Source organism: Aedes aegypti, chromosome 3 (assembly GCF_002204515.2).
Source record: "Aedes aegypti strain LVP_AGWG chromosome 3, AaegL5.0 Primary Assembly, whole genome shotgun sequence".
NCBI classification, from domain to species: Eukaryota; Metazoa; Arthropoda; class Insecta; order Diptera; family Culicidae; genus Aedes; species Aedes aegypti.
Window position 1 is genome coordinate 184,139,649 of NC_035109.1, and position 15,421 is coordinate 184,155,069.

At 36.8% G+C, this 15,421-nt stretch overlaps 1 protein-coding gene across 1 annotated transcript; it reads left to right on the plus strand.

Moving 5' to 3' along the window:
- Window positions 1-268: 268 nt before the first annotated feature.
- Window positions 269-15,219, plus strand: LOC5577338 (maternal effect protein oskar). The gene is made up of 4 exons (XM_001656365.2): window positions 269-668; window positions 852-1,318; window positions 1,413-1,509; window positions 14,171-15,219. The coding sequence occupies exons 1-4, from the start codon at window positions 284-286 to the stop codon at window positions 14,650-14,652; spliced, it is 1,431 nt and encodes a 476-aa protein (XP_001656415.1). The 5' UTR covers window positions 269-283; the 3' UTR covers window positions 14,653-15,219.
- The last annotated feature ends 202 nt before the right edge of the window (window positions 15,220-15,421 follow it).

The following is a 15,421-nucleotide window of genomic DNA, read 5'->3' on the forward strand; positions in this document are numbered from 1 at the left end:
GTTTATGGAAAACTGCAAATTTCGACCTGAGACAACTTCATGTTATTTCCATGCTGTTGGGAAAGTTAATCGGAGCACTAGAAGCCGAGATACAAACTTACCAACTTGACCATTTTATATGGAAAAACGGCTAAAACGTACTTGAGTGTCATACCCATTGCACCCCATCATCTCAAAAAGTTTAGTACAATTTCAACAATAATGAACGAGTCCAAGTTCGAAAGCCATCCTTCCTCTATTGTATTCCAATTTCTACTTTGCTCATTGTCGTCACCAGAAAATCATGGTCAAGTTCAAGTGGCAATACCCGATTGGCCAGCTCAAGGTGCTCGCCAAACTGACCACCGAAAGGTATATAAAACAGTTGCAGTCTATTGTTCAATCTTTCATTCGAGCCACGTTTTTCTGTGTTGCCGGTCGATCAACAGCAACAGCGCGAGATTGTTCTATCGAAGCACAAAATTTTACCGAACGATTCCCTTCGAAAGAAGCAGTTATTGTAGTGAGTGTCGAAAACTATCTAACAAACATGGTGCAATCAGTGTGTAGTGATGTCCACGATGGGACGACCCAGTCCGAAGCCGGAAGCCTGGAGAAAATTGCCCCGATCCTGAAGAGCATCATTGTGACCAGAAGCAAGGACGGGGCCACCGTCGATGAAATCATTGGTAATCCATTTTTCTACAACGTGATTATTTAACCCTATTATGCTTTTGCATAGCCTACTCCTCTATAAGATAGTGAAGCTGAATATTGAATTAATAATTGCGCAGCCTACTTTACAATACGATCAAAATTGTAAAAGTTAATAGTGAGAATCGTTGATAAGTAATGTGTGTTCTCTCCATTAGATGACTACTATGATTTCACCGGAGAAAGCTTGCTAACCACGTGGCGCTCCCGAGATAACATAGGGAACCTTCTGCGGCAAATCGATGGCATATGGTCCACGTATAGTGAGCCAAACGGTCCGTTCCTTTGGTACTGCTCATCGGACAACACGAGGCACATCGCCGAAATGATCAAGAAGCAGAAATCTCCACGCTTCCATAACCGGCGATACCATCAGCCAGCGCAGCCTTCCTTCAGGACTCCCCACACGTCGAGAACGACAACAACCAAGAACAACGTTACCAACGCCCCTGGTCCTCGGGACAAGTTCTATCCGGACAACATGAATTTTATCCCCAAACGAAACGCATGGAATCGCACGCCGCATCGCTCGGTGGCCAGCCATCCGTATTTGCCACCCCAGCGACGCCAGATGCAGCATCATATGCAGAAACCGATGATGCAGCAACAGTACTACTCTAACTCGGTGAGAACATAACCTAACCAAACAAAGCACGTGGTGTTCTATGTGATGTGATATCTAATGTGATCTTCGTTTCGTTCTTGCTTTTTCTTTATAGTTTTACAGTGGACCAACGTTTTGTGGCATGCAGATGATCGGTGACGACTTCTTCCTTTCGCTTGCCAGATGGGAATTGGGATTCCAGTATGACCCAGGTAAGCTCAAACTGGAATACTTCAATATTTTCGTACTAGACTAACTCGTAGTAGTTTGAGTTCTTCACGATTTATCAGTGTGTTCATTTGCAAATATAATTATTGGAGTTTTTTTTTCTAAATTGCTGTTGTATTAAAATGTTATGTTTTTATGTAGAGGGCTTAGAGAAAGATGCGTGTAAACTCAGATGTATAAACATACACTTAAAAAAATCCAAACGTCATTGCTACGTGAAAAATCACGTAGATCATTCCAAATTCATGTTGCCTCCACTTTACCTGACTAAGATAAAGATCACTAAGCCATTCATAACCATCAAATAGTGAATCGGTAATTGTTACTGAGGTTACCTATCGCGCTTACGTGAAATTCACGTAGGTGCCTAAGTTCATTTTGACATCTGCATGTTGTACGTACATTCGGTGTTGAGCGCAAATCCTAAGATGGCACCCGCTTGATTTTTGAGGAACTTCAGAAGCTGCTGAACTTTAAACCCTGTGTTAGATTGATTTCAAGGTAAATATGCTTTGTATACCGAAGAAACCCTGCATTACTTCATATTTTATACCTGATTTATAACCTCTATCAATTATAGCACGCGAAGGCGAAGGCTACAACAAGACAGAACAAACTCACAACATTTGGGAAACAGGATTCACAATGCTTAATATAAAAATATCACAATCTCTTAGGTCTGTTTACATTTTCAAATTGGGAATTAGTTATTAGAGATAAGGTTGGTCTTTATTCCAGTTAAATTTAATGCAAAACCATCTAGGTCCAATAGAAACGCTTCGTAAAGGCTACCGGAAAATCCACGTAGCTCTTACGTGTAGCGCTGGTGGAATGGACGAAGTTCAAAAGTTCATGCGTTCATTACGGGCTAGCTATGATTAACGTAAGAGCTACGTGGAAAGTGCGATGGCAAAAAAACCACGTATGTTTTCACGTAACAATGACGTTTGGATTATTTTGAGTGTATCTAAACTTCGAAGTCATTTAAGGTGAAATTTTCAAGAACACAAATCTGGAGAACCGAACACCCGTTTGAGCTGAAAACTTGATCGATTGGTCACCACCAGCTAGTGACCAATCGATTAAGTTTCCAACTTAAACGGATGATTGGTTCTCCAAATTCATGCTCTTGAAAATTTGAGGTTTGGCTTTGATTCATCTTCACCTTAAGAAAATTTTCTGGAAGGATTCCCAAGAAAATGTCTGGAAATTTTCGTTGCTGACGTTATTTTACGAGGAAAGTTACAAGACATTATGTCTGTAATTTTATGTTCTGTTGCAAGAAGTGAAAAGAAATTGAAATTGAAGTCAGTGTTGTTCAATTTACTTATTTGCAATCTAACAACTTACAATATGGTTTCGTAGAATTAGATTTTTTTATTTCAAAAATTCATCAGCGTTTATGAGAGATTTATAAATCTAAAACACTTAAACTTCACGAGAAGCCTTGCGAGCCTTGCGTAACAGTGTTATGTTGAGAACGCCGCTTCATCGAACTAATTATGGCTTGAACGGTGCGATTGGTGGAATTGAGCGCGTTTTCAACCGAGTTTCTGCATCATTCGATTTTCACCTACCTCGGTCAACTTTGCGTCGGCGCTTTGTGTCACATTTCGCAGAATAGTATATTTAAGTTTTAAAATGTTTTTAATTTTAGTTCATTCTATCATTAGGGCTTTTGAAGTCTGTTGATATTGACTGTTAAATAAAATAGAAGTTTTGAATCATTCCCGAGAAACAGAGTTTTAAAGTTTAAAAACTCACATTTAGGCATATTAAGGTATTCAGCGCTGCTTTGGAATTAAACAATCAACAAACAGGTCCTAAAATGTGCTCGATTAACATTTATTAGTCGATATATAATTAGTTAGTTGTGTACCTTCAACATATGTTTGAATGTATCAACCTAAGTACAGTCAACTCTCCATAACTCGATATTGAAGGAACCATCAAGTTAGGCAGGTATCGAGTTATGGAACACAAAACCACATGCGATCCAATAGACCATCAAGGTAGCCGTTTCTTCAACATTTATTTTATAATGGCAAACAAAACAGCAAAAACATTGGTAGTTATTCGCGCACTTCATCAAATACTCATATCTGAATGTCCAGGAACTTGGCACTTCATTATTAAATTTCAAATAATCAAACATTGTTGTGATGTCGAGGCTCGAACTCAGGACCTTCAGATTTACAGGCGCATGCTTCTCCACTGCTCTAACCAAGGTTATATAGAACAGCAGATAAAGAGCAGTATTTAAAGATATAATAAGATAATCGAACAAACTATCGTACATATTTTCTTGTTTATAATGATGAATATGTTGTTTAAACATTGTCTAAGTATTTTCCTTTGCTGCGGTCTATGTTAACATCATTATTGAACATTGCTTGTGAATGGTCTCAAACGTAAGAATTATTCAAGCCTAAGACAAGACGTGTCAGGTCATAGTACAAAAATGAAACCAATTGCCTGTCAAAAAAGACCACTTCTCATTGGTCGTTTTGGCAAAGGCCTACTTTCACATCGTTGAGTTAGATTGCAACAGGGCACTTTGTTGCTAGCCCGACCGTGTTGCTAGTTTATAAATTACAATTTTTATCAAAAGTTTGGAATTTTTTTATGGAATATTTTTGTTTTCAAATCTATTTATATACGATATTAAGTTTGCGCATGTGCTCTTACAATGCTCAAATAAATAAAAAATGCTTTATTGAGAGCTACATTTTGGGAATTGTGTAAAAGTTGTCCAAAAATATTGCCGATTTTAAATATAAGTATGATTTTTAATAAGGCTAGCATCCTCTAGTGCACTAAATGAATGAAACGTGCAAGAAACAATCAAATTATGATCCGTGATATTTGAAATTGTTCACAAGATTTGCTTAAAATGGATACTGGTAGCACTGGCTTTTGTATCGTCAAGGCTATCGACTGAAAAACAACGGGGCAGGCTTAGTTGAGCTGTCACGTCCTGTCCTAGATTCAAGCTATCAGTTTTATTATAGTTCAAAAACAGATGAATAATCACCTTATCAAAATATGCTGTTGAATTAACACTGTACAAAGGCTATTTTTGGAATGACGGTGATCATAAATAATAAGGACTTCTTCAACTTTTCTTCCACAATTTAGTTATTATTTGTTATAAATCCCTGTTAGACAAACGCTGAACAAGCATTTCTGAATGATCGATGGATAACTGGTGGTTTACTTGTTGAATACACATTGTAGAGTCTATTTATAATGTTATTAATATTTTTAACAGCCAAGGTAAAGTCATTGAAGAAACAAGTAGGTACTATATTACGTTAATCAAAGGGTTTATTATTGAATAGATTCTCCATTTCTGGGCGAATAAAGCTTGAATAATAGTTTTATTTGTATCAAGACAATTATTAAACAACCAATAAAACAGCTCTCAGAAACTTTTCTCAAGGAAGTAATTGTTTTTTGAGAAGTTGAAGAATACTTGTGATTGAGAATTTTAAACTTAGTCGGTAATAATGGTTACTACCACACTTTTCAAACATATTTTCACTGCCGTTTTGTCCCGTCCGTTACCAAAGTCAGAAATTTGGGACTAACCTCTAACTCTTAGACAAGATTGACGCATCCTCCAATAATCGAGAGCTGTCCTGGCCACGTCCTTGCGAAAGCTGGGGAATGGGAAAGGATGATTGATTGAACACCTACTTAAGAAAGATGCAGAGAACTCTACGACCTCTCATAGGTGTTACGGGATGTTGTGGAATGTTGATGGAAAGGGTAGTGCCACAGGATATGATTGGTAGACTTTCTGGCCGACAATGGTTAATATTTACACATTGTGATCATGCGCTGCTGATCAGAACAAACTCACCAAATTCCTTTTTCAAAACTCCTCTGCATTCCGATGCTTTCCACGTTCCATTTTTCAATCAATACGGAGCAAAACGCAAGCAAATCATCTCCCGAAAAAAAAAACCCTTTTATCACTTCCGTTTTGTCCCATTTAAGTATTGTTGAAAAAGTGATGAAATAAAGGTTGTTATTCAATTGTTTGTCGCATATGGAACAACAGAGTCTGGATCTTGAAAAACAGCACATCTTCAATTATTATAGAGAGGCTCTTAGACAACCATACTAAATAATCAACCAACTTTACTTCAACTTTGGTTCTACTTGCTATTAAAATGCCATGAAAGTGAGGAACAAAAGTGCTGCTAACAATATATGCAACATTTGATCATCACTTTGTACAACTTATAGTTTTGTTGAACTACCACGGCTGCTGTAAAGCTTCAGTTAAGCAGGCAAGTTTATTAATCGCCTACAATTGTTTCTTGGGATTTTACGATTATATTTAATGCCACAACTAACACCCAATTTAGCTAAAGAATCAGCTTATTCATGCACAATCTTTGAGGCTATTCAGAACTTAACGACAGATAAGTAATTTATTGAAACGTTCGTTGCAAAATAGTGTAAAAGATCGTTTAACTGTCAACTAAGACTTCGTAACAACTTGATGGCGTGCAAAATTGTTTCAAAATTTTTGGTAAACAAAATTTCGCGTGAAATCATTTTCTTTAACCTTAACTAAGTTGTTCTCTATAATATTTTGTAATTGAAATGAAAATAGTTGTAGAGTTTATTCGATGTAAATTTCAAAAAAGCTAAATTGTAACACCATCGATTTTCAACATACGTGGAGTTACTGCGAGTTTTCTCATTAATCTATAATGTAATTAATCTATAATTTGTGTTACTATTAGTTAGAATGAGAACGTCAAAAAACAGCAGAAACAGTTGAATATTTAAACAAACTATTTGAAAAAAAAACCCGCATAAATAAGAACCGTACTAGTAATATTTTTCATACTGTGTACTACCATTTGCAACCTTATCTGAATAATTTCTTATAACATGCCAAGTAGCAATAACGAGATTTCGTCAGTTCAAGAAATGGTATAAAATGGGAAAATAACAATGTGGAAAATATGCGGTTAAGTTATGTAACAATATGAAAACATTGATTTTGTCGAACAAATTTTTTCGTATGCTGTTTGACAAATTTTGGATACAAAGACAAATTAAAGACCCCCATGTCCCTTGCAATTGCCGAAAATTTTATGGCTCATAAGGTAATCTAGAATGCCGTTCAAAGTGTACTGCGATCTGTCAAACTTGGGTACCTTTTGCACTACCGAGGGACCAAATGCAGTACTAGAAATGGTACCCAATCTGAGCCCGAGTGTGACGGACCTGGTGGATATACTGTGCATTTTTTGCTAAATTCAATGTAAGTCAAACAATTCAAAACAATAACGTATGGGTTTAGTTTGCTCTGTACTATTTCAACCATACACTACCCGGTCAATCAGTCAGTGATTTGCGATAGCGATCCATACCGATTTGTTCTGAATCGTTGGCGATCGCCATCGTTAGACAAAGATCTATGAAGACATCGGAAAACTGGTTGGTCGGGTAGACTGTTACGTTGTTATACTTATTAGAGTGGTTCAAAAATTCGATTTTGCTCCACACCGCTCATTTGATTCTAGATCATTTGGATGAAAACCGAGACTGCACAAGTCCTTCGAAGTTTATATGGGAATTACTATGGGAAAAGCAAGTAATTCATTCAATCGGTCATATTTTTTGCCCAAGTGCTCTTGGGGATTAGAACTACATTGATACTGGGAGATACATTCATCAGCTACAACTTTGCTGAAGACCGTTTTCAAATCGGACGCCTCAGTAATTAGTTATTGATTTATATCCAGTCACAAATTCTTCAGCAGTGCTCATTCAACTTCTGAACAGGCAACATTGCTGCACCTGACGCGAAAGATAGCACGTACAAATCATGGCTACTATGTTTTACTGCATATATCCAGTGATGCCCGCAGGACAGCCCAATAATAATAGCCAAAGTTTTGCAACTCATTCAAAAATCAATAACTAATTACTGGGGCGTCCGATTTAAAATCGGTCTTCAGCAAAGTTGTAGCTGACTATTGTATCCCACTTATCAACGTAGTTCTAATCCTCAAGAGCACATGGGCAAACACTATGACCGATTGAATGAACTGCTTGCTTTTCCCATAGTAATTCTCATATAAACTTCAAAGGGCTTGTGCAGCCTCAGTTTTCATCCGAATAAGCTCAAATTTTGGGAATTTGATCTAGAATCGAATGAGCGGTGTGGAGCTAAATCGATTTTTTGAACCACTCTAATACTTATACTATAAACAAAATATGAGGGAAATATTGTAGAGGAAACAATAAAAAAGATAAATGTGGGAAAAAAAATTCACTCCAAACAAAAACTTTTACTTCTTGATCAAATGATTTCGAAAATTAATTAAAGATTTAAGCAAGGTATATGCTGTTCTGCTCAAGAAGAGTAAAAATTTTTACACAAGAAATGATCAAGAAATTTTCTACAGTGAGCTCCATTTGAATTGACATTTCTTTTCAACTGCGTACTGCGATCAAAGAAAAATGCTTTTGCAAGAAATGCAAAAAAAAATTCTTGACCATTTCTTGAGCAAAAATTTTAATTTTCTTGAGCGGGACAGCATACCTAGCTTTAGGATGCAACCGTTTTAGTCTGAAGAGGATCGCAGCAAGCCGTACAAAAAAGATGAAAATGTTGTAATGAACCGATGCACTAGTTCACTAATTTGACGTTTAAGCGGTGCCAAATTCACTTGTTGCCATGGCCGCATATAACACGGTACCGCACAAACGCCAAATTAGTGAACTAGTGCATTGGTTCATGGGGCTCTGCACTGTTTTGATTTTGCATGGGATTTTGACGTTTACTGGCCTTGTTGTTTACAAATTTTGTGAAGGGGTGAAAGAGAGAGAAAGATTTTTGTGCAGATCCCTATACTCCACTGCACTGTGACGTCACGCATCAATTTTGACAGGTACTGGTCCTGTTGTTTACAGTTTGGACTTAGTACTTTTTTCGAATCATTCTTAATTTCGTGAAAGTCTGCTGCGAGGACAGGTCAAATCCACTGCAGATACCCACGGATCGTATTATTCTATCTTCCTACCGTGGAAAATCGTCACCATTAGCATTGGTGATAGAAATGCGAAGATGAAAAAATGATGGAAAAAATGGCTAAGTCCGAAACGTAAACAACAGGACCAGCAGCTGTTAAATAAGTGAGGTTAGGCTCGTCATATGCAGCGCTCTATAATGTTGTTGACTAATTTGAGCAAAATGATTGAATTGAAGAGAATGTAATTGAAAAGAATAACATGTCACTCCACTCCAATATATGTTCATCGTTTACGGCAGGTTTGCTACTGACAAGAAAAGGAATCGCCTATCTCGATGCGTGGAATATTTCTTCCCAGCAATGGTCCAGAAAATCACATTTTTCTGATCGCAGTACGCAGTTGAGAAGAAATGCCATTTCAAATGGAGCTCTCTGTAGGAAATTTCTTGACCCATTCGGTCAAGGAATTTCTTTACTTTTCTTGAGCGGAACAGCATACTTAGTTTTATATCCTGTAAATAAAGAATAAAATAATATGTTAATCAGTCCACAGTCCGGGAAGTCTCTCTCTTCTGCACCAACTGCAGCCAGTACTTATAGCTCAGAAATACCGTAGGTACGAACAGATAAAATGTACCAATTCAAAATGTAGAATAATTAATATCACTTGAGATAGGTAGACATGACAGTCATTTCCCCTTTAGAAACTCTCTAATCACTCTGTAAAAGCCACCTACAAGTTACAACGAACAATCGAACATATATTCAAAGAATTCCACGATATTATCTTAAATACGCAAATTTGCTAATTCCATGACTACAACAAAACATTCAAATCATTGGATTTTACTGCTCAACATTACACTTGACAAATTCGTCAACACTAAAGAGCAATTTCGTTCATCTCAATACAGCAATCGCTTCACAAAAGAACAACTATGTTCACAATAAACGACAATTTATTGTCAGCTCTGAAGAACAATTTGGTTCAACTCAAATCGGCAATTTCACCACACTTTCAAAAACATATACAATTGGCAATTCGCCACCCCAAAGAAAATCGATTATCTTCAACACACGTTTCCATGATCCTCGTCTCCACTTTTATATCCTGTAAATAAAGAATAAAATAATATGTTAATCAGTCCACAGTCCGGGAAGTCTCTCTCTTCTGCACCAACTGCAGCCAGTACTTATAGCTCAGAAATACCGTAGGTACGAACAGATAAAATGTACCAATTCAAAAGGTAGAATAATTAATATCACTTGAGATAGGTAGACATGACACTTAGCTTTACATGTTAGTTTTGTTAATGTTAATCGAGACTCTTTAACTAATTATAAAGTTAATATAAATTGTAAATCCGACTGTTCGTTTCCCCTGTGAGAGAGATGTTTTCCAAAAACGTTTCCTATATTTTTTTTTCCTGGAGTTTTACACATTTATAAATTTCAGGATACCGCTTGTAATGGGTGGGAGTCGACCTTATTCATTACAATTTATAGTCTTTATGATTTAAACAACCGTATAATTGGTTTCCTTTACCCACCTGCCCCACGGTACCGTATCTAAGATGTTTTACATCAATATTTTCTTCAATTTTATTTGGCTTTTTTAGATAACACTTGACGAAATGTATCTATGGGAGGAAACATTTTCTAAAAATTATAAAGAAAGATTGTACGCTTCTTGGTAAAACTGAAATATTCTATCAAGGAATCTGTTGAAACTGTTTTCTTAGCAACTCGTACTGAAACTCGTAGTTTGTAGAGATCTGCTTTAGCTGCAAATTTTCATTTATTTTAGGTATTTTAATAGTTAGGATAACAAATTTAGACAATTTTCAATTGTTCTCCTTTTCCCTTTAGTTCAGATGGCAATTCAATTAGTAATTGGCTCTGTAGCAGTGAATGAAATTATCGCGGAAATGAGACAAAAATAGGCATTTTCCAAGCAACCCGACAATTAGTTGCCGCCTTTATCTGCGAGGAACAGATTTCGTGAACTGCTATAATTGTTGATCATTGTACTGAAGAAAAGCCAAGGTCGATCCGATCATATGCACTGATCCAACTTTATAGGCTCTAAAATTATTGCGATAATTATCACACAAGAATGCTTGCCGCCGACGGGGTTCGAACCCATGTACATGAGCAAAATCGTTTTTGAAACGCGCGTGTAACATAACCGCTCGACCACGCCAGCTGAACGAAGAGGGAGAGAAATTTGGGAAATAAAAGCTACATGCGGAAGCAAAGGGCAGCTCAGATTTGTTTCAAATGAGTTGATTCCACCTGCATATAAGAGACAAAACATTTTCAATTTACTTAACCTAAATATATAACCTATTAATCGTGACAATAGAAGATTGCAATGATTTTCGTCTCAAATTATTAATTATTTTATTTGACATTTGTTTCAATGTTTCAACATTGGATGTTCTATGTAACTCATTAGTACTATACCAGGGAGGAAGCTTCAGAATTGTATAATAGTTCTCCCAAAATGCTGCCTTGAGAAAAGCCAGCTCTTACAGGAAGTTGGAGTTCTGGTGTTCTGATAATCAACCTGAAGCGTATGAATTGACAGATAACTTTGGATTTTTCTAACTATGTATATTGGAAAATTATAGTTTTTCAATTTAACCTTCCAGTCGTCGTGTGGTGGTGAGAACCACCACGCTGCTGTTGTGAATGAAAAGCGAGGTTTTTTCACCAGTGTTGTACAAAATACAACAGCGCGACGACTGAAGTGTTAACAATCAAGCCATCATGCCAAACACTGTCGAATGCTTTTTCTATGTCTAGGAGGGCAAGACCAGGAGAATAGCCTTCAGATTTGTTGGAACAGATCAAATTTGTTACACGTAAAAGTTGATGAGTGGTCGAATGTCTACGGCAAAAATAGATTTTTTTTCTGGATCCCATACAATTTGTAAAGAATGAAAAAGTGCTGAAAAAACTTCAAAGTTGATTTTCTTGAATCTAGGTAGTTGTCCCTGACACCCCTTTGCTTCTAACCCCCTCATATTAATGCGAGCCGTTACCACACACAAGACTAAGCATGCTTTTCGTCTTAACAGGGCTGCCTTGAAAATAGGAAATTGAAGACCTCTTACCAGAAAAAAGAGACCTAAACGGAACCAACAAGAGGTCCGATAGAGATCAAACAGGAACCAAGAAAACAAAACAAAACCTAGTAGGAGCTAGGACATAAGACTTTGATTCTTCATAGCATCACAGCAGGCGTGTGTCTAAGATCTAAGACTTTTTTTTTACTTTTTTTACTACTTTTTACGACATGCATTACTGTATGTGTTTTTTCATGGTTTTCTCTAGGAATTTCATCAGGATTTTTTCCAAGTTTTTGCTCAAATGTTCAGATATTACTCCAAAAATTTATATACGAGTTTATTTAGTGATTATTTTTCATGCAATTTCTCCACGAATTTTCATAGGGAATTTCTCCAAGAATTTTATTAAGATTTCAACATGGATTTTGCCAAGGAGAACCACGGACACTTAAGCGGTTAGTACTTAAATTGGGACAAGGCTTTAGGACCCTATTCTTCAAAGATTATTTCAGAAATCATTTTTGAGAAATTTTTCAAGAAAGTCCTAACTCCTCCACGATTTTATCCATCGATTTCTCTTGGACATCCTCCAATATTCCCGGTCAAAACGTCTTCCTAAATTCAATCAATAACTTCACCAGAGATACCAAGGGATTTCCTTTGAAATTGTTTCTTTTTTTAGGATTTAAGTAAGATTTCAACTTGAGATTTCTTCAAAGATACTTTCGGCAATAGCACCAGATATTAAATATAAGATTTTTACATCACAAAGATTTTCGTAAGTATAGGCTGGTTTGCTATTGACAAGGAAAGTAATCATTTATCTGGATGCTTGAAAAATATGCTTTCAGAAATTTTCAAGAAAATCTCATTTCTTTGACCACAGTAGGCAGTTTAGAAGAATTGTCATTTCAAATGGAACTATCTGTAGGAAATTATATGACCCATTCAATCAAGAGATTTCTTAACATCTCTTGAGAGAAACAGCAAACTGAGCATAAATCTTGAAAGTTTTTTTCTGGAGTCTCCAGGGAAATACCTACAAAATTCAGTGTGGTATTTTAAAAGGAAATCCTAGAGAAACCTCTGATGATACTTGTGTAATTCACCTTTAATGAACAAGGTTCTCTGAAATAACTCTCCGAAAAAAAAACAATCAATCGAAACTCGGGTAGTATTTCTCAGGATGTTCAAAAAATATTCCTTGAAAAACACGGGAGAAGCTCTAAATTTCTGTAGGAATATTTGAAGGAAATATAGGAAGAATTGATGTAGTTTGAAGTGGTGGCAAAACTTAAAATTGAAGATTGCATGGAAATTTTTGAGAAATATTTCAATAAATACTTGGTAAAACTAGTTGTTTGAAGAACACCTCAAGGAATTATCGATTTCTGAGGTAAAACGTTGATGAATTCTTGAAGGAATCCATGAACAGGCGGAGAAACTCTTGCAGGGATTCATAAAACAATCCCTTGAGTTTGTTTTGGAGTTCTCATGGATTTTTTTTTTTGTATGGTATTCAGTTGGAGCTGCCTGATAGCTTAACTTGTCAAGGCTGAACCCTCGGTCTGGCTTTTGCCAAGTTTACCCTCTACCAGGACCAATACTCCGACGAAATGGTTTTGAATAATTTGTCATTTAAGTGCTATGTTGATTACTCCTGTCTTTTACGTAAGATTAGAATCTTAAATGTCAATTGTCGTCAAGTCTTAACAAAATTTGCTGTTTAGTAGTAGTTCTAGTTAATTTCGTTTTTGTTGTTAAAAGTATTTATTGGTCATTACGTTCATATATCCTTAAACGAAAAGTCACTTTCCTTGTCTGTTCAACAATTTCTCGAAACTAGCAAGTGTAACCTACGGATCGATCTCAGTGTCTTACTTTCAATAGTCATTATTATAGTGAATATTTAAGAGTAAAGTTACCTTGGGCTTCTATTACAGTCTCCTACAAGATTCACTTTTTGGTGGCAAATGCAATGCTTCACAATGCCAACTTTCTTTTTTTTTCTTTTTTTTGTACTTGTAAATTTTGCGAAAATGAAGCTGGAATTAGATTGTTTGTACCATTGTTACAAAAGAGGTATTCCTTGTTATGGTAATTTAAAAACCATATTAAAATAAGATTGTCGCCACTTATTTCTACTCAGTGAATTTAATAGTCATTTTCCTCAGAGTAATATTCCCTACGTCGTATATGATAACGATGTGTCTTGCTAGCTAATAGTAAGAGTGGCTGCGGATCATTCTGGTTAGCAAAATGCAAACTGATCGCCGCCAATAGTATTAATGACCATTTCGAATAGCCGAAGTGACCCTAATCGCAAAAATTTTCAGGAGAAGCTGAAGACACTTGAAAAATGTTTCATTATGTAGAATCTCCATCACATACCTGAGAATGGCATCAGATACAGCAGCTCCAAATCTACTAGAGACACATAATTTGATCCTTGAGATACGCAAAAATGTCATTATTGTTACGCTGTGTTATTTTTGGTTTTATTACAATGCTGAGCCTGTAGATTAGTTTTCAAATAACTGGATCTATCTCGTTTTCCTTCTTCACAGGACACAATATTCAACAGAGTGGCCTCTGCATTTCCGGCCAGACAATCGCGGAAGCAGCAGACCGCGTCATGAAGGCCCCCTACATTAACGATCGGGTCATAATCAACCTAGGCGTAGTGGACATCCTACATGGAAATGACTTTGTCGACATGCAGGAGGATTTGTACCAGCTGAAGAAAAACCTGGAGAACCGTGGTGCACGTGCCATTCTAACCACCCTTTCACCGCTGGCGAACAGTTCGCACATACCGGACATCTCCGACAAGTTGCACAGGTTCAACAACCTGATCCGCCGATATCAGTGGGAACACATCGATCTCTGGCGGTGCTTCGTCAACGAACGGGACCAAACTTTGTACGAGTGCTTCCAACCGGCGCCCAGACAAGTCACCGGAAGCAACAAGCCACATGTTTTGTGGAATAAGTTAGGTCGCCAACGTATTATCAAATTCATGAAAACACAACTCGCGAGTTTGATTTAGAAATCTACACTTTAAGGAAATTCGGCCGAATTGTTAAGCGTACTCTTATTTTTAAACTATAGTTGCGAAGCTGGTAATAGTATTTTTTTGTCATAGCTTTAATGTAGGAACACTTATTTAGGTATTTTTGTGATGTTAGACCCTAGTCAATGTTGTGCCTTAATTAGGAAGCTGTTTTAGATACCAATCCGGAGTTTCTAAAACCGCTTCTTATCCAGGAGGTTACCCATTTGATCTTTCAAAACCCGGAAAGAAAGCATAACTGGATAACCTTCTCTCTGGACGGAGCCGTTTCAAATTGCATCGCAGGCGATAAGCTCTTTGAAATGGTTCCGACCAAAGCTTACTCCACTGGGTGACCGGTTCCCATTGGAGACCAAGCGCAGCAACATGTGGCTTGTCCCATTCCCTAACTACGATATTCGTAACGTACTAAGCCCGTAGAGTTGATGATGAAACATTTGTAGTGCGGGAAGGATAACAGAAAATGTCAAACCAAATATGAATTACCAAAAATTTACAATACTTTAGATAGATTTTTAAACGCTTAGAAATTAGCATGATTTTTTCATACAGAAGAGTGTTCATTTTGTGATGTTTGTATTTTGAATAAATTTTTGTTATATGTTGTGTAATTTGGGTGTGTGAGATCATTATAGAGATAGAAAGACACTCATCTTTGCAGGGTTGCTGTTCGGCATTCTTGGAAAATTCTCTTCCCATCATATTCTTCCAACTTTAGTTGTGTAAGCTTGTAGTTCTTTCTTCG